This window comes from Ambystoma mexicanum, chromosome 2p (genome assembly GCF_040938575.1).
Source record: "Ambystoma mexicanum isolate Mex_15411 chromosome 2p, UKY_AmexF1_1, whole genome shotgun sequence".
Lineage (NCBI taxonomy): Eukaryota > Metazoa > Chordata > Amphibia > Caudata > Ambystomatidae > Ambystoma > Ambystoma mexicanum.
This window is the reverse complement of record NC_090923.1, coordinates 951,107,682-951,130,144: the sequence shown is the minus strand read 5'-3', so window position 1 is coordinate 951,130,144 and position 22,463 is coordinate 951,107,682. Positions and strand designations below refer to the sequence as shown.

General features: G+C 49.6%; 1 protein-coding gene across 3 annotated transcripts in view; it reads right to left on the bottom strand.

Moving 5' to 3' along the window:
• The window catches only part of SCYL1 (SCY1 like pseudokinase 1), an 846,426-nt gene that overhangs the window by 690,678 nt on the left and 133,285 nt on the right, over window positions 1–22,463 (bottom strand). For all 3 annotated transcript variants that reach the window (XM_069644735.1, XM_069644736.1, XM_069644734.1), the window contains exon 4: window positions 6,008–6,231. In XM_069644735.1, coding sequence (XP_069500836.1) covers window positions 6,008–6,231 — 224 coding nt within the window. The remainder of the gene's footprint in view (window positions 1–6,007; window positions 6,232–22,463) is intronic.

Genomic DNA, 22,463 nt, shown 5'->3' with positions numbered 1-22,463 from the left:
TCCAGCAGGGGCACACCAGACAGGAATGCCGTGGTTGCAGCGATCGCTCTGGTGGAATGGGCTCTCAGAGGGTCCGGGCAGCGGTTGGTTCGCCAACCGATGAAAGTGCGTGATGCAGCAGGAGAGCCAACTTCAGATGGAAGCCTTGGACAAGGCCTTCCCATGGTTCACGCAACCAAAGTTCATGAACAGTTGAGAAGTCTTCCGAAAACTCTTTCTGCGTGCCACGTAGAATTTCAGAGCACGAGCAAAGTCCAGCGAGTGCAAAGTCCTTTCAGTCAGCGACAAAGTTTTCGGAAAGATTACAGGCAACACCAAAGGCTCATTGAGGTGGAATTCCGACAGGACCTTTGGCACAAAGGAGGGGTGCAATCACAGCACTACCCTCGATTCGTGAAAAATCAGATATGGCTGTATGCAGGAAAGGCCCTGGATCTCACCTGGGGGCAACAAGACGTGGACTCCCTGCTCACTGTGCTCAGAGAGGCACAGCTTCACCTCACTGATGAGGCCCAGCAAGGCTGAAACACATGTATGGGGTTGCAGTTGGTACTCTTGTTCATAGAGGAATTGCCATAGCATTTTCGGTGCTCAAATGGATATTTCCCATCTGTGAAAGGTACAGTGAGCAAAAGCGTGTGCCGCAAACTCTTCTCAGAACAGGTTATCATGCCATGTTCTTTCTGGAGAGGAGCGCCTGCTACCTTTTTTAAAATACCTGGATCTCACCTACCCTGCTGGCTGAGGTGATGGCCACGAGGAAAGACGTTTTCCATGAGAGGAACTTGAGAGGGGCCTGATGCATAGACTTGAAGGGGGCCCCCCATGAGCCTCATCAGCACCACGTTGAGTTCCCACCCTGGGGCACGAGCCTTCACCAGCGGGAACGAACAAACCAATCCTTTGAGGAACTCCTTGACATGACAGTGGGACCAAAGAGAAGATTGTCCCGGAGACCTGGTGTAGCGGGAGATAGCTGCCAGATGCATCTTGATCGAGGCGTGCGCCAGCCCCACCTTGGCCAAGGGCAACAAGTACGGAAGAATCTGCGGGGCTGTGACCCTCAGGAGGGTTGATCTTCTGCACCCAGCACCAAGTAGCGAAACGCTTCTACTTGTACCCGTAGCACTTAACAGTCAAAAACGCTCTGGCCCTGGCAAGCACCTCCCTGCAGTCCGCCGGCAACTCGTAACCTCCAAACTCTTGGGCTGCGGCTCCTAGAGCAGGCCTTAGGGCTTGCCAGGTGACACTGGTGCTCTACAGGGCTGGTGTGGTTCTTAGCTGCTGCCCCTACAGTGCCACCTGATCTCGTCAACAGGCCGTGCCCACGCTGGGTCCGCCTCACCTTTCCTGCACCAGTGGGGCATCCTACCTTGCTCTGGTCTGGTGTCTCAACGGCTCTGCTGCTCCCACAGTAGCCACTGTCACAGTATTCTGCTGTTTCAGAGTGTCATTTGCTTGAGAGTCCAGCAAGGCGTTCCTCCAGCCTGCTCAGTGCCCACCTGTGTCCACCAGTGCCCAGTACTTTTCAACTGTCCCAGAGTCAGGGAGAGGAACACCAGATTTTGTGAGTTGCTTTTAAGTCGGACCAGAGGGCTTGGAAGATCCTCCGGACTTCCCTGTTGCAGGACTGACCAAGCCTGAGCCACCTCAACAGAGTGCTGGACCCCAGAAGCAAGGAAAGTCTGAAGTGGTATCCGAGAACCGCATTGTTGCTATTTGCTGCCAGATGCTAGGAGCTGAAACACAGAAGAACCTCTGAATTGAAGTTTGCCTATTGCTGCCGCTGACCGTCCCATTGCAGAGCAGGAGTCCCCAGACGGCCTCCCGCTTGTCCCCACGACTGAGGCTCAGGAACAGGATCTGCAGAGCAGCACAGGAACCAAAGCCAGCTGGAACCATTTCTTCTAACCAGAGGTACTGTAAAGTCTAAGAACTTAACTCTTGTTGTGTAGTCGTACTTGCTCTCAGTTGAGACCCGTCTTGGTTACCTTGCAGAGTTGCTAAAGCTTTGCCCTTCAAGTGTTCTATTCTCTACAAACAGTTCTACAAACATTGTGCAAGACTTGTTACATACCTGCAAAGAAGATCTTCAGCCCCCTTGACATTGTGCAATCAACATTGGCTGTCCTGGCTCCCTGAGAGACTCCTCTTTACCTCTGACTTTGTGCTTTGGAAGGTGTTTAAAGTACTTGCCCGTTTATGGGTTTTTTGTTAACCTTATTTTATTCCTCCATTCTATCTTTTTCACCAAACTCAGTATTGATCTAAATGTACCAGTGATAAATCAATATCCACAGTGTCCTAGCTAGTTAAGTAATCTGAGTGTGTAGGAAGTGTCTGTGTCATCCCCAATGGGTGTCATCTGATTTAGAGAAATTGAGTGTGTGTTTTGAAGTATATTTCAGTGTTACATGTTTTGCTCCCTTTTTGAAGAAGGCTTAAATAACTGACTGTGAAATAAATGAATAATTGTTTTATCAAGCAAACTTGAGTGCAAGCGTTTATTTGGATAACTGTATTGTGAAACTCTGTGTCACAACCTTACTGCTCACATTGACCCCTCTTGAGATCAGCTTGGCTGCTCGACCACACTACCAACCGTGTAGTTCAGACTTATACCAAAGGTTGGGTCCCAATTGCCAGGAGGTCAAGGTTATTGTAGTGCACCCAAAGGGTACTCAATACAATCTTGCCTAACACATCTATTGAATACCGAACTGAAAACATACCGAATGCATATTTGAACACCAAAGTGAAGGAAAACTTTAAATCAAGCATAACGAATGCCCACTGAATAGCAAACTAAATGAAAGCTTGAAAATAAGTAAAGGGAACATTTGTTACTCTGGAACTCCCTCCTGCTCTCCATCTGCTCCACCCCTGACTTCCCTTCCCTACCCCTCACCTCCTACCCTTGTCCTCCCTCCTTTCCCCCATCCTCTCTCCTTCCCCTCTGACCTTAAATTGGTAACAACTACTACTTAAGGGCAATGAGGACACCAGATCACTCCCCGATCCCTTCCCTTTCCTCTTCCCCCTCCCCCTACTTCAAATCCTACACCGTAACTGCCTTCACCTACCCCCTCCTCTACATCCCTCCCTCACCCGCCCCTACCTCAAATTCTACACCGTAACTCCCTTCACCTACCCCCTCTGAATTGTGAATAGTGTCTTGAGAATGAAGCCTCAAGACCTTTTTGCTTTTGAACTTAGTTGCTTGGAACTTGGGGTTGGGGGAGGTGAAGGAGAAGCTAAGAGCTGGAAGAAGCTCAAAACTTTATAATGATCACCTTTACTTCCATTACTGACATCCCTACGCATTGTTTAGCTTTAGTTTGAGGGCAAAGACAGACTTAAGCTGAACTCTTTGACTGACTTTCCTTAGTTTTGTTCACTTAGGGAAATCCAACCTTAGGCAAGTTAGGCCTTCAGCCATACTGACATTTAAGTTAATTAACACCTTTTGTTTGAACTTTGTCTTACTTCATGATGCCTTCACAGCAGGTACATGGAGAGGTTTATATTTTCAACAACAAAAATCCTCCTTACAGTACAAACACCGACAGGTAGCAGCTTCACAGTTAAGAGCCGCTTTGATAGGGGTTGATTGCATACAAGATTTATCATCAAGCTGACAGTTACATTCTGTTAAGGGGGTCAGTTCCCACATAAGCGGGAAAGGGGACCTTGCCACAAAGAGACTGCTCAAGTACCTAGAACTAAACTGCTTCCACGATAAAGGTGTGTTTACCCCACTTCAGTAGCCCATTATCTGCCAGGACCAGAGTCATTCTCCCTTCCTGGTTAAGAGATAGGGTTTTGGAGTCCTGGCCAGGTTAAGGGCTTTGTGCTTTCGCAGACTCGCAACTGCTAGTTTGGTTACGAACTGGGGAGTCTGGGGAAGCATCCATGTACCACTTTCGGGGCCAGCATCAGGGAGCAGGTGGTGGCCCCTGCCATGAGACACCCCTGTCTGGTAGCCTAGCCTTGGCATTTGGGACTTCGTTTCAACCCCAAAGTACCAACCTTATTCCATGGAAATCAATGGGTCATGTTAACTAGTGGAGGTAAGAAGGAAGTCTACACACGAGGACCCACAAGCAGAAAGGGTTAAAAAACAGCCAGTGGGATGAGAGGTCCTAAAAGAAGTCCAGTCCCAAGGTTTCTCTCCCCAGGATGTGGGATTACAGATGTGAATAGTGAGGTCAACTGTGGGGGATGTTGATGGATAGACTCGGCATGGGAACCCTACAAATGTGAAAGAATGAGACAAACCCAGACAGGCAAGTATAGGGTCCCCACAACCAGTGAAGCCAACAAAGAAGTCTGCTTAAAACAGCTCAGGTATGGAGCCGGTAAAGTACTGGGAAACTGTTTCCTGGTTTGAATTCTTGTACTTTTTAATATTGCACACAGCACTTACAGTGCAATGCAATGGGGATACTTTTGTATCACCATAGGACTTTACACTTGGAATTTTTGGTTACTTTTATATGTGCCTAAAGACATGCAGTGACAAAAGATACACTTTTGCATTATTTTTAGTGTGCATGTTCGCATTTACCTCGTATGGCTGTTTGAATGGTGCAGATCCTTACCATTGGTGGGCTTGGACTTGCTTCTAGCTTGGATTTTGGATAAGAAGAATACCTCTTCAGCCATTTATTCAGATCATCGTTGGAGCCAGGAATCCCTCTAAGAACAGTCGGCAGAAGCTCTGAAGATGATTCCTAAAGAGGCTGAGCATCCCTTCCTATGTGCGGGCCAGTACCTGATCTCCAAAGTCCCTGAACAGTGCTTCAGCCCTTGGACCAGTGAGACCAACTAGTCTCGAGGGCTTCGAGGATCCTGCCCTTCACAGCCTTCGGAAAAATGTTCCTCTACTGCCCGCTGGACTGACCAGCTCTCTCATGGGCTACTTCGCCACAAGTGTTGACGTTCCGCGTTCAAGCCCGGGACTTGGTTGGTCGCCAACTTGTTCCAAAAGTTACCATTTACACTAATGTAAACACCCCAGCATCAAGGGATCCTGTCTCAGAGCAGCTTCTGTGACCGCGACTGGAAGGACACCTGTCGTCGCCTGTGTGCAGAGACAGTCGCTGGAACCACTGAGGAGGTCTGCATTGGTGTTTCTTGCATTTCTTCAACAGAGGTTGCTTCTTGCAGCTACACCCGACCAGAAGATTCCTCAAACCTGCAACTACAGGGCACCCTTTCGCTGGAACCAACAGCAGAAGACCGAACAAGTTCCCAGTGATCCCCAGACGAGCCACAAATTCATCTGGGAAAAATCAGAGCCAAGCTGGTAAGCAAATGCAGTGAATATGTCTCGCCCCCCCCATCCTCCATAGGATAACATTGGGAATACATTGCTGTTCCACTCACCTTTTGGTCGTTAAACCTGGGTAGAATAATCTAAAATAAGAAAACATTTACTTACCTATAGTAAAACGGTTGAAGAACTTCTTTGAACTATCACCAACACAAGCAAATTGCAACTTACATGCAGAGACACCATTCTGGTGAGAAACATTGTAGCTCCTGTGACCTTTGGGCACAAGGCCCCATTCTTCATAAGGACGGCTTAAGTTAGGTTATTGACTAGCGATCTGGTTCTATCATTTTGTATCTATGGCCATGATCAACAACAACACCATTAAGACAGACATTCAGATATGACAAACAACATCAAACAGTATTTTCTTTGGGCGTGCAGTCCCCACCACACCCTCGCGGCTGCTCCTCCCCATTTGATATCTCCCAGGTTTGCCGTTCCTCCCACCAGTGCATGTCACTCAACAGCACATAAGGCTCCTCTTTATCTCGCCTGTGCTAATCCTCTACCACTCAGTATTCCTACCCTTCTACATGCTACCTTTCTCTTCAGCAATGCATTTGCAAACCCCTTCTCCCAACATCTTCTCCCATCTCCCTGAGAGTAACACTTTCTACAGGCCCTTATCAGTACTGCCCTTCGTAGGTACCTCCAGTCCAAAGCACATACCACTTCTCGCCAGCAGTTTTGCTGTTGTCACTTTTCTCTGGCGGGTCATACTTCTCCAGCTCCGGTATTCCCTTTCGGGGAGGACCGCCATCACCCCCTGTTGCAGAAAACATGTAGTCTAGACCCCCCAGCTTCCATTCACCGGCTCGGTCCACAAACACTGCAGCCACACAGACGTTATTGTGGATAAGGTTGCAGTCGTTAACCAAGAAGCTGAGGGCCTTCTGCACATGGAATACAAAAAAAAGTTTTTTTTAGAATATACAAATTTCATTTTTATAGGCGTTTGTCTAAAGATAAGTATGGCAGCCTGCCAGTCTAGGCTCACAGCTATGCAACGCTCTCCTAATCCAGTGCCAATATAAATACTTTCAGTCACCAGCAATAAATACAAGCTCCACAAAAACCATCTCAGACAAGCACAAACTCCACAAAAATCAAGAATGCCACTGTTCTAAAAATAGGAGACTGTAATGAAATAGACTACCAGTCGCTAACCTCATGCATGACATATCTATGCTGATGAAACAAATCCAGACAGGAAAATAAATGAGAATACAATCACAAATAGATTTGACCATCTTTGGGAGAAAAATTCAGAAGCTTATTACAAACTAAATGGACTAATACCTTAAAATTCCAAGCGAAGAAGAGAAATATACTGCTCACAAGGGCAAAATGTAATGCAGGTGCTTACATCGCAGCAATTTGCAATTTCAGAATAGGTGGTGGGTTAGACAACACTTGCAAAACTGCTGAAGGTCTGCATTGTCCAGTGGCTCTGGCAGTGTCTCAACACCAGGCCTCTACTGCAGACTATGAGGTGAGTAAATAAATATACCAGGGGCACGGAGCACTACAAAAACTAGGGAAAACATTAAAACAACATTTTCTTTGTGATAGAAGCAATGTGGATACCACACAAAAAAAAAACACAGCGAAACCCTAATTCATATATATAGGGGAATACATTCAACCTTCAATCATAGATTACCCTTCACATAAACCTGATCATATTGGTATTTTATTCATCAACAGATTGTCAAACACATAATAATATATATACAAATTGATTTGACCATAACATTTGATATCACAAGGATACAAGTGATAGAAACCACATTATTATGTTTTATTCTTGTTAAAAAAATGCATTTAAAAAAAAAAAAATGTGGGGGCGCCGTTGAGCAGCCAACAAGATGGCTGCTTAGTCTCAACGCTCCGTGGCCCGTCTGCAACATATCCGCCTGAATCAGCGGTTATACGAATGCCCTGGACCTTGGAAGCTGAATACTTGCTCCTCAATGCCTCGACACTGTTCGGACCGAATTTGGCTCGAAACCGGAGCCGTTCCGCTGTGCTGCTGCCGGCTGGGGACTCCTGGGCCGCGTGATTCCCCGGTGGCCCACCCCCCCCCTCGCCCTCGGAGAGCGGCTCTACTGCGGGGGACGGCCGCCCGGCTCCTCCTGTTGCCTGCGGCGTGCGCGGCCGCCTCGAGCGCCGTGCTCCCCCCTCCACTGCCCTCCCGCCCTGGACCTTGCTGCTCTACACGGCTTGGCGCCGCTGCCCTTCATGCCTCCGTTTCATCAGGAGGGGTAGCGCCTGCACTAGTCGAGCTTCGGCGCCGCTTCCCTCGCCCGCCCGCCCTTGCTCCTGGCGGCAGCGGTAGCCCCCCGCCGGGCCTGCTCTCTCTGCGGGATCGCGGGGGCTGCCGGAGCGGCCCCCCACAGCCACAACATCCTGCAGGTCCCGCCTTCTGAGGGGGGGCCGCCTGGACTTGCCGACTCTTCGGCGCGGCTTCCCTGGCCTGCTTGCTCTTGCCCTTGATGGCGGTGGGGGTGCCGGCCCCCGGCGGTCCAACTCTCCCTGCAGTGCGGCGGGGGCTGCCGTAGCGGCCCCCCGCAGTCGCGACGTCCCGCGGGTCCTGCCTGGCGGCTGGCGCTGGCGTCGCTGGTCCCGTGGGAACCCTGCAACTCCTGCCTGGCGGACGCCCGCCAACATAGCTGACACGGAGGACATCCCTATAACTTCAACTTGCGGTCTTCCGCCACCATCCCTGGTCCCGTGGTGGGGCCGGGGCTGGGCTGCTGTACTCGGGCCGCCCTTGGTTCTGCCTCCTGCTACAGATCTGAGCCCTGCCACCGCCCGGATTGACATACTTTGTGCCGGGGTCCGCTCCCGTCAGGATCACCATCCGCATATTGGCCTGCAGTGCTCTGAGGTGAGGGGGCTGGGGCGCAGCACGCTGCTTAACTCGCATTTTCTTCTCCTTGCCTTATCCCCGTCCCGCGCTTGCCCCATCTCACGAGTGTCTGTGGCCCCCAATTGTACCAAGCTTACCCCACTACTCTCCTGACTCCGAACTGTGTGGTTATTTGCTACGCTCTGAGCGCACCGGGCACCCTGGACGGCGCTGCCCTCCATTGCTGACTCCTTCTGTCTGGGGTCCTCCTGGCTCCAGGGTGCGTGTTAAGCAGAAACCTGTGCAGTTCCCTCTGGGACCACTGCAAAAGATTTAAGATTACAGGTGTTGGCAGTAAACCCACTTGGTAGCAGTCTGCACCACACAGATTCACTGTGGTCGCTGTGGCTGAGCAGTCAGACTTCCCTCAAGAAGAGTTAGGCTGTATATAGAGGATACAGGATAGGTACAGAGTCACAGTAGTACAAACAAACACTGACCAGAGCTAGGTGTAAAAGTATATACTTATTTATTTTTAAAGGCACACTCAGAAAATTACACTAGCACAGAAAAAGGTAAGTAAGTCAAAACACAGTCACTATTACTTATATGTACATCCCTAGTCATTTGTTGGACAAGTCTAAGTTAACACCACTTATTTCCAAACAGAGGTGAGCGCTTAACGTCAGATGGCACTCCAACAAGTTTTTAGAAAAGGGAGGGAAAGGCAGAAATGATGAGAGCAGTAAGGTAAAACACTTTTCACAGAAGGTTAGCAAAGACAGTCAATGGTGGAACAAGGAGAATTCGTTCGGGGCCCGCTTCAGAGAGAGCCAGGTAAAAATATGCCCAAGATCACACAATGTCGCAAGTCTTTGCAGGTAAGTAGAAAAGGTTTTACTACGGTTCTGAAAAGTTTAGTTAGGGTGTCCCTGACCTACCCAGGTTCGAGAGCCGAGGGTTAAATCTACCTCGTACAATCGGTGGCAAGGGAGGCCGGGCGGAACACAGTACCTTTAAAAGTGGAAAGGATCCTCCAGCGGTGGTAGTTGTTCCTGGTAGTGGGTGCAAGTTGCGGCGTCGTCCAGGGGAAGAGATGAGCTCGACGTGGAGGAAAGCTGCAGGTCGTTGCACTACCAGGGATGAGGCCAGCCGTGGAGTTTTCCGGTCACAAAGGAGTTTACCCCTCTTTCGCGGTTGAGGTAAAAAGTGGTATCCCGGTTGCCGGGGTGCTTGGCACAGGCAAGGCGGCCACGAGATGCTTCGGGACGGCGAAAAGAAGGCAGCAACTGGTTGTCCCCACCAGTTAAGGGAAGGAGACTCTCTGGAGGGAGATCTCCTCTGTCGTCGGAAAAAAGTGGTGAGACGGTTCCGCAGGGCTTCACCGGTGGTGTCGTCTTGGCAGGTCGTCTCGGCTTCTCCTTCTTCGGCTTCTTAGGTCCTGTGGCGACTTCTGAAGAACCAGTCCCAAAACCCCTGCTTTTATGCAGCAAACCCCCATTCATACAGCCTAGCTGTTACTCAGACATGCTAAGTGGTGAGCGGGGTGGCTCACCACTTGGGCCAATCACACTAGAGTGCGACATGAGTTGGCAAGGCAACTCAGTCCAGGGTGCCTAAACCCCCTCCCACACCCCCTGTGGTACCCAGACAGAATGGCACCACTTTGGAGGGCTTCTGTGCAGAAGCCCGCCAAAAGTGGAACAAAGGCTCGATTCGGGTTCAGGGTTACTGAAGTGAACCTAGACGCCATTTTGGCGGCGAGTTCTGGCAAAAAATCCCAACCGGTGAATTTATATTAAATAAATAAACCGGCGGTATCTTTAACATTGCACCAAAAAGTGGTGCATTAAAATCAATGGGAAATCCCATTGGGAAATATTCCGGTGGAATATTTCTGTGGTATCCACTGCCACCAGCCAGAAACTCGGCGAGGGGGGACGGGACAGTACCCCCTCGACAACAGACCCAGGGGCAATCTAATTGCCCCTACCAGTACTTCCACAGTAAGATGGTTTGTACTGGTTAAGTTCCTAAGTTAAGACTAGTAAAGTCAATGGCAACTTTACAGACCCAGGGAGACAGTAGTCAGTCCCAGGGTGTGGAGTCTATGTTTGGGGGTCTCTATGACACCCCTGTGTTACTGCACTGAGGGTGCGGTGTAACACACATTCAAAAACCAATGATAGCCTATGGGGAAAAAATGCCCCCTAGCCCATAAGCACATAGCAAGTCACAGTAACACTCTCAAATCATGTCCAAGAGTGAGGGTAAAAGAGTCTCACTCTTGGCAGGAGAAAAAAATAAACCTCAAAAATCCAGCAAAGCTGCTGGGGGACTCACTAGGTTAGGAAATTCAGCCTAAACAGAGAATTCTCCCTAACAGTGTGCGCCGCAGGTCACTATCCCTTCCAACTCACTCTGCTGCTTCGACACCCTACCTCCCCCTTGGAGTGGACTTGCTGCCTTACAATTCACCCACTGCCAGTGCTCCTCGGTCCTGTCTCTTGAGCAGCTGCCTGCTGTTGCCTGACTGAGCCGTGGTCCCGTTCCAATCCTGCGGGGCCCCATTGCTGCCTTTCTGCACTACACACCCTGCTATTCTTGGTGCACACCCCAAACATGTCCGGCAAGGCACGCGGGGCCAACAAGGCTGGAGCAATGGACAAATTTGCCAAATCGCTTGCGAAACAAGACCAGAGTGGGGCTGCCCTCCCTCAGGACGACCTGGATGCACCTTCTTGTCCTCCCCAGCCAGACCTCACGACGCTCATGGAGTCGATGGCCAAAAACTTTGCGGCATTCCATGAAAAACTGGACGACATAAACGCTAATGTGGCCTCATTACGCACCAAACTGGATCAGCATGGTACTAGGCTGGTGGAGGCCGAGACCAGGATTGGGGCCACTGAGGATGAGGTACATGTGCTCCAGAATACGGTCTCTGACCTGGTGCGAGATATGAAGCAGGTCAAGGCGAAGTGCGACGACTTACAGTCCAGATCCTGCAGGAATAATATCCGCATTGTTGGGGTTCCCGAGACAGCCCTCAGGGGCAAAATGGAACTTGCAGTCGAGACCCTTCTGAGAGACCACCTGGGTAATCCTCAACTCTCCCCGTTTTTCACTATTGAGCGAGCCCACTGTTCACTGGCCCCGCACCCCAGGCCGGGTGATTTTCCCAGACCAATTATTGCCAAGGTCCTCAGCTTCAGGGACAGGGACCACATCCTACGTCTGGCCTGCGAAAAAGGGGAACTGAAATTTGAGTCCCAGACCATCCGCATCTTTCCCGACTTCTCAGTCAACATTCAAAGGGAGCGCAGACAATTTAATGGTGTGAAGAAGCTGCTCAGAGAGAGGAAGGTGGAATACGCCATGTTGTTCCCCGCAAGGCTGAAGCTCAGCCACCACAACAAATTGTACTTTTTCACAGTCCCAGAGGAGGCGGTGAAATTTATTGAAGCCCATATCCCGGTCCCTGGGCCAGCGGTTGACCTGGTCGAGGAGGGCTGAGTCGGTTTTGCCTTGTACCCATTATTTGATTCACTGTGGTATCGCTACCACTCTTGCCATATGCATGCTTTTGTAACCTAACATATCTCTTCCTATGTGCATTTATTCATTGTCGTAACTCATTGCACATGAAACGCAATATGAGACTTAGTTGTAGGGTTTATGGGTCACTGCACCTAAAGCTGGGATCCTCTATTCTTATACCCTCTACTTATTGCACTCTACGATGTTGTCTCCTGAGAATGTTGTGCTTAATTACCTCTGCAAGATATTTGGTGTACTCCGTCAATTATCTTAGTCGGGCTCACGGCAGCAGCTTCCCCCACTGCAGTTGCAATGCCGAGTTTGGCGTGTTTTGTTCACTGGTTGCTCCCCTGTTGGGTGTGGGGGCTCGGCCTGCCCCGTTGGGCTTGGCGCGAAAGCCATGAGTCTATGGGTGGGTTCCTGGGCACTACTGTGTTGGGGAAGGCAGTGAGAGAGGGGGGTGGTTCAGTTTGGGAATGTTTTAACAAAAATGGCGAGACTGTGGCAGCTCCTGGTATGACGTATCTGGCCACTGTATTAGTGGCCGGCACTTGTTTGACAAGCTATGACACACACTACTCCGATCCCCCCTAAAGCCGTACTGAATGGCCATTAGGCTGATGTCTTGGAATATCAGAGGGCTCAGCAATTTCACAAAGTCTCGTAGGATCACGGCGTATGTCCAAAGACACGGGGTCAAAATACTTCTCCTACAAGAAACCCACGCCCTCGCACATCTCTTGGCCTCTTTTGCTCCGGCATGGGGCCCCAATAAATACTACACAGTGTTCTCCTCTCAGTCCAGAGGAGTCCTAACCCTGATTCACAAGTCCTTGGAGTGCTCCCTTCGCACCAGCCACATAGATGCCCGGTTGGGCAGATATGTGATTCTTCACTGTTTCCTTGCTAATACAGAGTGCCTGTTGGTTAACACGTATCCTCCTTGCCTATGTGGGGGTTCCCATTATTTGGGGGAGGGGGGGGACATGAATTTCATCCTGGACTCCGACTTGGACAGATCTGGGGTTGCATCAAGAACACTGTCCAGAGCTGCTCGCCGACTCCAGGCGCATATGCTCTCTGCCCGACTGGTAGATACCTGGAGAGAACTCCACCCAATGTCGAAAGAGTTTACATTCTACTCTTCTGTCCATGACAGCCACTCCAGGATAGACCTTTTCCTTCTCTCCGCAGGGCTCATGAGCAATACACTTACCACACAGATTCTGCAACGCACACTATCTGACCATGCCCCGATCACATTGGACATTGCCCTGCACCCGGCCCTCCCCCAGCACTCTAACTGGTGGTTTAGATCAGATGCACTGCAAGATGTGGTCTTTAAGGCTGACATCCTAGCAGATATCACCTCGTTCTTCGATAATAATAAGCGGCACGACACCACTGATGGGGTGAGATGGGAGGCCTTTAAGGTTTTCATCACAGGCATGTGTATCTCTAGGGAGGCTGGAGTACTGAAAGATATTAGAAATGCCCTGCGTCGCTCTGAGTCGAGACTCGGAGAATTAGAACGGGATTATGCGACCAACCCCTCTCCACTTAAGTTTGCGCTGATAAGAACCGAACTAGATGCGTTTGAGTCCCTTGCCCACAGTGAGATTAAATACCTTGCCCGGCCCATTGCGCCCCGGAAGTACGGCGAAGAAGAGAGACCTGGCCAAACCCTCGCCAGCCTCGCCCGGGCCGAGGGTGGTAGAGCTCGAATTGATAGTATCATTGACAGTAGCAGGGTACGACCTTTGTAGATTTCTATGCAACCCTCTACGCCCAGCAACCTGAGCACAGACCGCAGGAGCTGGACGACCTCCTAGACCGCATCCCAATGTCCCTTATATCCCTTGCCACCAAAGAACAATTAGATGTTCCCTTCACCCTTGACAAAGTCGTCGCTGTTATTTCGGATCTCCCTAAGGGTGAGGCCCCCGGCCCAGATGGCCTGACCGCCGAGTTTTATCAGGAGCATGTGGCCCTCCTTGCTCCACGCCTCCACGAGGTTTGGGAGGAGTCGATGCGTCTTGCTACCCTCCCCCGGTCCCTACGTGAGGCTGTCATCACTGTGCTTCCCAAGCCGGGTAAGCCATTGGATGAATGTGGCTCCTATAGACCTCTGTCACTCATTAACACAGATACCAAAATCTTCGCCAAAATTATCGCAAATAGGTTCCTCCCCATCATGAAATACCTAATCCACCCAGACCAAAGTGGTTTTGTCCCGGCCCGTTCCACTGCCTTAAATATCCGGTGACTATTTAATGTCATATCTAGAATAGACCCCCGAGCCAATGCTGTGGCCGTGATGTTGGATGCCCAAAAAGCGTTCGCCATGGTCTCGTGGCAGTATCTGTGGGCGGTGCTCGAGAAGATGGGGATTGGCCCATACATGTTGTCCTGCATCAAACTCCTATACACTAGCCCCGTGGCTAGGGTCCTAGTTAATTCTCACCTGTCGGCTCCCTTCTCCCTCCACAGGGGGACACGGCAGGGGTGCCCGTTTTCTCCCTTGCTATTTGCGATGGCCATTGAGCCCATGGCGGATAGTGTACGAAACAACCACGTGCGCAAAGGGATCCGGTTGCGAGATACCCCTGAAATTATATCACTTTACGCTGATGACGTGCTTCTATACATTAGAGACCCCTCGGTCCACCTTGATCCAATCATGCGCAAAAAATATCAAAATTGGCACATTCTCGGGCTTCACCATAAATTATACTAAATCAGAAATCCTACCCCTCACTCCCGCAACGCCCCAACCTACCTGCGAATTTCCTCTCAAATGGGCACCGGGGGGCATTAAATACCTAGGGGTCCAGGTTTCCTTCTCAAAATCCTCCTTATTGTCAGATAATTATGGGGCCGCTGCGGAATATGCCGGTGCCAGGATGGAAAAATGGCTTATCTCCCCTCTCACTATCGGGGAGACTGTCCCTCATTAAAAATGATCATAGTCCCGAAACTCCTTTACATATTCGCTAATGTTCCACTTTGGCCCGGGAAACAGTACTTGCAGACCTGCATGCGGGATGCGGCCGCTTCCTATGGCATTCGGGTGCCGTGCACAGAAAGTGGCAGCATATGACCCTTCCGTATGAGAGGGGTGGCTTCAGTGCACCTGATCTCACTCAGTATTGGATAGCCGCTCAGGCCCAGCATGCTACATACTGGTACCATCACCACGACCCCCCCCGCATGTTAAGCTTGAAATCCTGGCGACTGAGGAGGTGAATGTCATGTCCCTGATCCTTTTTCACTCATACCGCTCGGAGGCCCCTGCTGACCCAGTGGCCTCCACTATAAGGGCGTGAAGCCCGGTTCTGGCTCCCCCCCCGTATTACAAATGGCTTCCCCTCTGGTCGTTCCCTGGCCTCACCCCCACACAAGATAAGCTCCACATGCGCCACTGGTCGGACCTGGGATACAAATCATTCTCCGACCTGTTCCCTGACGGGAAATTCATCACCCCGGATACGTGGAAGCCAGGGCACTCCAAGTCCCCTCTTGAGTTGCTACAATACTTTCGACTTAGGGCGGCGGTCCAAGACATGTGGCCGTCATATCCGGACGAGCCCCCTGAATCCCCCCGAGGTTTGCTACATCTCCAATTCCGCTGGTGGAAGGTGCATTGTATCCTCCCTTTATAAAATGTTGATGGCGCGAGCGGTAGAACTCCCCCACACTGCTCGAGAGGCCTGGGACAGGGAACTGGGATTAGACATCACAGATGGTATGTGGTCCAGAATGTGCATGCATACACGCAAGGTTTCTCTTAATTCCAGAATTTGATGTGTTCAATATAAGCTGCTCAATGGCCTGTACTATACTCCCCATGCGATTGGGAAGTTTGCCCGGGATCAATCCCACGGTGGTCGGTCAAAAGACCGAAAAAAAAATCTCGAAATACAATAATCTCGAATCCAAAATCCCGAAAAAAAAAAGTCGAATTTTTTATTTATTTAATTATATGCTTTTTTGGGGTCAGGTAAGTAAAAAAAATGGGTTAAAATAAAAAAAAAATAGAAAAAAGGGGGGTTGGGGGGGGAACCCCCCCATTTCGAACAAAAAACGTCATTAAAAAAAAATTCGACTTTTTTTTTTTTCGACATTTTGGATTCGAGATTATTGTATTCGGGATTTTTGTTTTCGGTTTTATGACTATAAACCCAATCCCACCCCTGTCAAAGATGCAGATCCAATGATGCGGACCACGGCCATATGTTCTGGCTTTGTGGGGCACTGACCCCGTTCTGGAATGCGGTGCTTGAGACTCTCTCGGAAATAGTGGGTTTCTGTGTTGACCCTGACCCCCTGTCTCTTTTGTTTGGGCTCTAGGAGGGGCCTGAGGCGAAACGGGAGGCTAGATTTCTAGATGTGGCGGCGAGTGTGGCCAAGAAATGCATTTTGCAATGCTGGAAGCGCAGAGCCCCCCCGCCACCCCTCCCTGGAGATGTGGCTGAAAGCCCTCACCTGGACGCAATCCTGCGAAGAAGAGTACATTAACATGTTGCCCAGTAATGCTCGTCCTAAAAACATCTGGACTGGGTTTTGTAGCTACTTGAACCGCAAAGTGGATCCGGAACTTTTGTCATCTCCCCCTTCTCCGGAACAGAGGTCAGATCGTAACACATGATAAATGCTTCTACTGTAATTGACCTTAGCTGGGAATACATGTGTCCCTCTGTAGAATGTATGCTTTTCATTCATGTCCGAAATGTAAACTGTGTGTGTTGGATTGTTGTAATTTGCGCTATGCCAGCTGCCACTTCTTGCCAATAAAGAAAAGTTTAAAAAAATTTAAAAAATAATGTATACAAGGTGTAAACGTGCTAAAAGTGCCAGTAAGTGACAAAGTTCAATGTGCCTAGTAAAATGTATGGCTAGCGCAGGAGCTCAATCTCATGGATCGCACACCCACCTAATCAAGAGTAAACACCATAATCCAAAGGCCAACTAGTCATGTGATGCATGTAGTACAGTTGTGCAAGGCGTAACCACTGGGAGAATTGTAATACATCACTATTAACATAACTCCAATGGTAAGCTACTAGTTTCAACGAATAGCCGAAACGGGCCCGTCTTCTTCAAGGCCAAATTCAAAGACTAAAAACTCATAGTTAAAAACGAAAACCATGGTGATGGGCGGGCAAATCCATTTTTGCTCATAAGTAAATAAATATGTGTACAGCACCATTCTCTTAAACCCGGGGTCGTATTCTTGCTCAACTATTTTCCTTGTTTCTAAAAATCAATACGAAGAAAATTAGTTCCTTCCACAATCACCAACACCTCATTTCTTCACGTTACAACACCGAAAGAGAAGAATGCACGCAATGGTCCAAAACCAGAATCTAGGAACAGTAAATCTAAGAAATACCTGTGGTCCAGCGACATAGGGTCCAAACTATCCATTAGTCATGCCGCGTGAACCACACACCGCTCGGTCTCAGGAGAACGACCTAAAACAGAGTGATAAAACTCAGACTAACGCCTCAAGACAACAAGGTCCCTCCTAGAACAAGCTGTCTCTATAAGCAGAGTGGCACCCGCTTCAGGCTACAGAGTTTGAGCAAACCAAAAGAGACCACAGATGTGGCTCCCCTGGGTACTAAGTAGCCTTCCAAGTGGAAGAAACAGGAATCTTCACTTCCGACTACACATGCCACTTGAGCAGATATGATATGATAGGTTATTTATAACGTGCTTAATACCCAGAGGTTTCTAAGCGCAGACCCGGGGATCGAACCTGTGGCGCTTCATGCCATCTCGCTTCCAAGGAGGGCACGTTGCCCCTGAGCTATCTTCCCGGGATCAAAATTGCAGTAGAGTGCGCTTTGGCAACCGAGCCAGAATCACTGTAGGGCGGGTGACAGAGCCATTCTGGATTAGACAGTGGGATGAAATCTTAGGCATCTGGCAGAGTGGGTGATGGTTTACCGGCACTACAATTCTTGTCACAAGGCAGTGGCAGATGTGTATCAAACTGTGGACCTGCCACTTCCATCATTGAAGTGACAAAAAAAGCAGTTGGGATTCTCAGTTCTGTGGAGCACTGCGATTCACCAGAGGGCGGTAAAGATTTCTCTGGTAAGCGGGGCCTTAGTGAACCCTAGAAGGTGTTGGCGCAGTTGAATATAAAGGATGGCCTAGGGAAGTGGAAAGAGCAAAAAAGCACATGTGGAGGCTGCCAAGGGAAGAGATGGACTTTTTCTTTGCTTACCACATTATTCGGGGTTAAAAGGATGGTTTGGGACATGCATAAGACAATGAATAAACAATAGGAAAGCATTGAAGATAAGGTGACAAACATGCAGGGTCATTTGGGTTGCCTAAATGCATGTATTCAAAAAGTTGAAGCCTCACTCAGGGGGAAGAAAGTGAGAATATGTTGGACATTTCAATTAAGTCCTCTGCTACAAAGACAGGAACGTTCAGGAATTTGAAAACTGCACAGCCTACTCCCTATACGAATTAAAGAAGATGCATGCATTTGAAAATAAAGCTCAAGCAATCAAACCTCATGTTCTGAAAGTGGAGGCTGAAGAAAATCTCTTATCTTTCAAGTGCTATTGGAATAGGAGGTAGTCAGTGAATAAGAGGGGAAACTTGCTTTGGAGGGAGTGTTTAGGTGGATTTCCAAAATCAACCCTGCCAGTGGATTTTGGGAGGCCAACCTATTTTGGTGACTAGGGAGACATTAAGATCTAGCCAAACCGAATCAAGGTAAGATAGCAGAGCGGCAAGGCTTAGTCTCAGGAGGGCTGAGAGAGTGGTTTAGGGTTAGGAGTGTACACAGACCACCACCAATAATTCCAGTTACATAGGAAACAAAATATACAATGTTTTATTAGGCCTTTAAAATACACACTAAGCAAATAAAACCTCTAGGCAAATATTGTCACACACTTACTATAAAACAGATATATACATTGACCCTTAGGTGAAGCAAGAAGGCATCTGATTCAATAATCAGTGTAACAGAATAACCATACAACAGTTTCCCTAACATTTAGTAAGTCCAGCCCTTAGATGGTTTGGGGCCCTGTGCCCTAAATTAAGCAGTTCCAAAGTTATACTTTTCAGGTAGGTTTAGTAGAGATTTGGTGATACCAGGGGTTATGATTAAAATGTCAAAAAGGTAAGTAAACTCACTCAATCCGAGACACTAGAATAGGCCTAGGTAGGGATCCTTGACCAGGCCTCCACCGACCAAAGCCATGAAAGTGTGATTTAGGGACAGAACTTTACACCCCTTTAACCCACTGGTGAACAAGGGGTGGGGAGACAGGTATGTTAACTTACATCCCCACACCACCCCAGACACTGATTTCTCCAAATACAAGATTTCAGAATCCATTGGGGACAGTCTTCTGTGCTTGGTCCGGTCGAGGAAGGATCAGAGGCTACTCTGAGACAGGATGTAGTTTCAGTCCATAACAGTCAGGCCTCCAGATAAGCGTTGTATAAGGCCTTTTTACGCATTCAAATCTTGTAAATACAACAGCATTATTATTTTCCTGCGTATCATTTACGCACCAGGTGTAGAGCAGTACAAATAGCAGGTTACTTGACTGAAACCAGAATGATTCTTTTGATTTTTTTATCTACATAGATATAATTGCAGGCTGTGAAAAAAAGTCTCAGCAACCGACATTTGTTCTCTGTAGCTTATCAAAAAGAAGCCACACAAATTGATGTAAGGATTTTCTTTCTGTTGAGCGGAGCTTTTGCTGTGTTATGTGTCTGGATGCGCATGGAGCACACTGAATTATTGTGTATATTTATTTTCCTAGCATTTTAGGATCATAATTAGATGGAACACAGTTAAAATTAAAGCATGATCTTTTGTAACAAATTACTCTTTTTTCAGTGAAAGCAAACCAGTATTGCACAAAAGCATTTTTCAGAGTTCCTGTACTGTGTACATTTAACATCAAGATGCATCTATTTGGGTCGTGGCCAACGAGCACGACCTGTAGACGTGCTTCCCTGCAGCTCATGCCATCGCCTGCATAGATCCTGATAAATATAGCGGCCACACCGCATCAACAGTGGCACCAACTCTTTGTAAAGCGTTTCGCTAAACGGAGGGCAGGAGGTTGATGGCTTTCCTCAGCTGGCTCCCTTCTTTGGAAAAGCCTCCCCCTCCCTCTTCGTCTTGAGCAGGACTTACTTAAATTCTGGAAGCTCCTGAAGACATTCCTCTTTACCTCCTCCTTCCCTCCCTCTCTCCTCTGCTAATCTCACAATTGCTTGTTTTGGTGTTCAAGGTCCTTGTGAATCCTCTGGGCCCTGACCTTCCACACCAAATCGCCCCCAACTTTTGTCTATCCTCGGCACTTGCCTCGCCTCAGCCTCCACCCTGGAGGCTTGCACTTACATTACGTTGCACTTCACCTGTTGCTCGCCTATGAGCACCCCAGCACCTATCCCATTCCCTCTCCCGTCTGCACTTGCACGTTCTGAACACTCACAAGGCATAGTAGGTCTGTCCTCCCCGCTCCACACTGTATTTATTATTTGTAATGTATTTGTTTCTCATCCGCTGTCCCCTCCCCGTTGTCCTGCGGGCGCCATGAATCAATATGTACTTCCTGTTCCTGTATAAGCGGCTAACAAGCAAACAGTAAATAAATACATTTGGCAAATAAACAGTAGTGTTGGAAAGAGGACGAGGCAGCCATCCACCCGCTGTGCTTGGGTTGCAGACAGCGCTTCCCTAAGGTCAGTGTTGGCCCCGAAACCCCGGTGTGGGAAGCACGTATGCTGCCGGCTAAAATGGCCACCGTGGAGCTGTAGTGGTGATAGGCTCATGGACTGTGGGCTAGAGGAGGCCGGGAACACTGGTATAGCAGTGCCGAGTTTCCAGCAGGCACCTGTGGGGAAACAATCTCTCTGTGCGCAAGTGAGGAGTGGGAGATATAGTGGCAGGGTGGTGTGCAGCTGGCCACTGGAGTCAGGAGGCGGGCACAGAGCCCTCCTGAAGAACTATGTCGGCGTCCTGGCTCGGAGGCCTGGACCCGCAAGCTGTTGTGGCAGGGTGACGTGCGAGACCAGGCAGCAGGCAGGGGAGAGTGCGGCTGGGCTGGTTGAGGCTGAGCAGAGCAGGTGGCAGCAGAGTGCTCCGTGCACGGCTCACGCAGGCGCTAATAACTGGGTGGCCTGCCTTGGTCGGGGCAGCCCGTGCCATCTTGAGGGACGGTTCACTGCACCCACAGCTTGGGGCCGAACCACATGTGCAGGGCCTCATCAAGGCACACAAGATGGGTGCGTAGACCGTGATTGGATTGCAGCACATTGCCGGCCTGGCACAGCGAGCTAGTAGGCGCGTGGGCCCTCTATGGTGGAAGCGAGGTATATACAGCTGCCTGAGGCCCTCCTGGATGGTGGAAGTGGGTGACTGCCTGCCCGCTGGAGGTGGCTTTCTGGCAGGGACACGCTACGTAGGCTAGAAGAGGCAAATACTGCTGGTCTTTGGTTCCTAACTGTGGGAGTCCTCAGCGGCCGTGTTGGTTGGGTGAAAGAAGAGAAGGACGTGGAGCCGCTGGATAACAGCAGATTGCCCTCCTATGGAGCAGCAGAATTACAAGAGTGGTTGTGCTCCCTGGGGTAAGGGTGGTGGTGGGCACCTTCTGAGTGCCGGAGAGCTTAGCTGGTTCGGCAGGAAGTGGGGACTTTGGTGACAGGGTCCAGGCCCGGGACACCATGGTTAAGGGCCAACAAAAAATTTACAAATAAACCGACTCGAAACAGAGACAGGCCAAACCGGAGGCTGTGTCCCAATAGGGTGCAGAGGCAGCAAAAGAGGGGTCTGTAGGCGTTACTCTGGAGACACTTATGGAGGCAACACAGGCCACCAGGACATCTTTCGTAGGGAGCATCAAGGAGGCAGGGGTGGACAGGTCCTTGGTGTGAGCAGGCCTTCGTAAAGTGTGTGAAGGTGGAGCAGAGGGTCAGCTTGGTGGACGACGACCTACTGCCCCTCAAGAATCTGGTGGCGGGTGTGATTGGCGCAACAAGGACTTGAGTCCAGGGCAGAGTATGCAGAGGGCCACTCAAGACGATGGTGGGGGTACCGGAAAAGGAAGAAGGGCCCAGTGTGGAACTGTTCATTGAACACATACTCCTGGAAAAGCTGCAAGGGAAGGGCCTCCCGAAACTGTACACTGAAGCGAGCGCATCGGGTGCCTGGCAGGGCTCTGCCTCCGGGGGCCCCGCCACGGGTGATTGTGGCAAAGATACTTAATTTCAGAGACAGAGAGATGCTATCCTGCAGGACTCACGCAGAGCTGGATATTACGTGGTGGGTAACACAAAGATCTGTATCTTCCCGGACTTCACCCTAGAGGTGCAAAGCCAGCGTAGAACTTCCAATGCAGTGCGAGGACGGTTCCGGGAGCGGAATATAAAATACATAATATATTACCCGGTGAAGCTTAAGATTATCGCCGAGGGCAAATCCTGTTTTTTTTACGTCACCACAGTAGGTGTGGGCCTGGCTGGACTCTGTGCTGCAGTGTGTGGGACAGCAGGGATAGGAACCGAAAGGGGATGCAAGAACTGGGGACTGATAGTATGCAGACCCGGAGAGGTCTAGAAGTCTCTGGCACACTGCAGCATGAGATGTGTACTGATGAGGGGGGCAACAATGAGGGTGTGATGTATGGGGCAAGAACCAGAAGGGGCAAGCCCCTGCACCCATGTTTATCGGTTCACAGG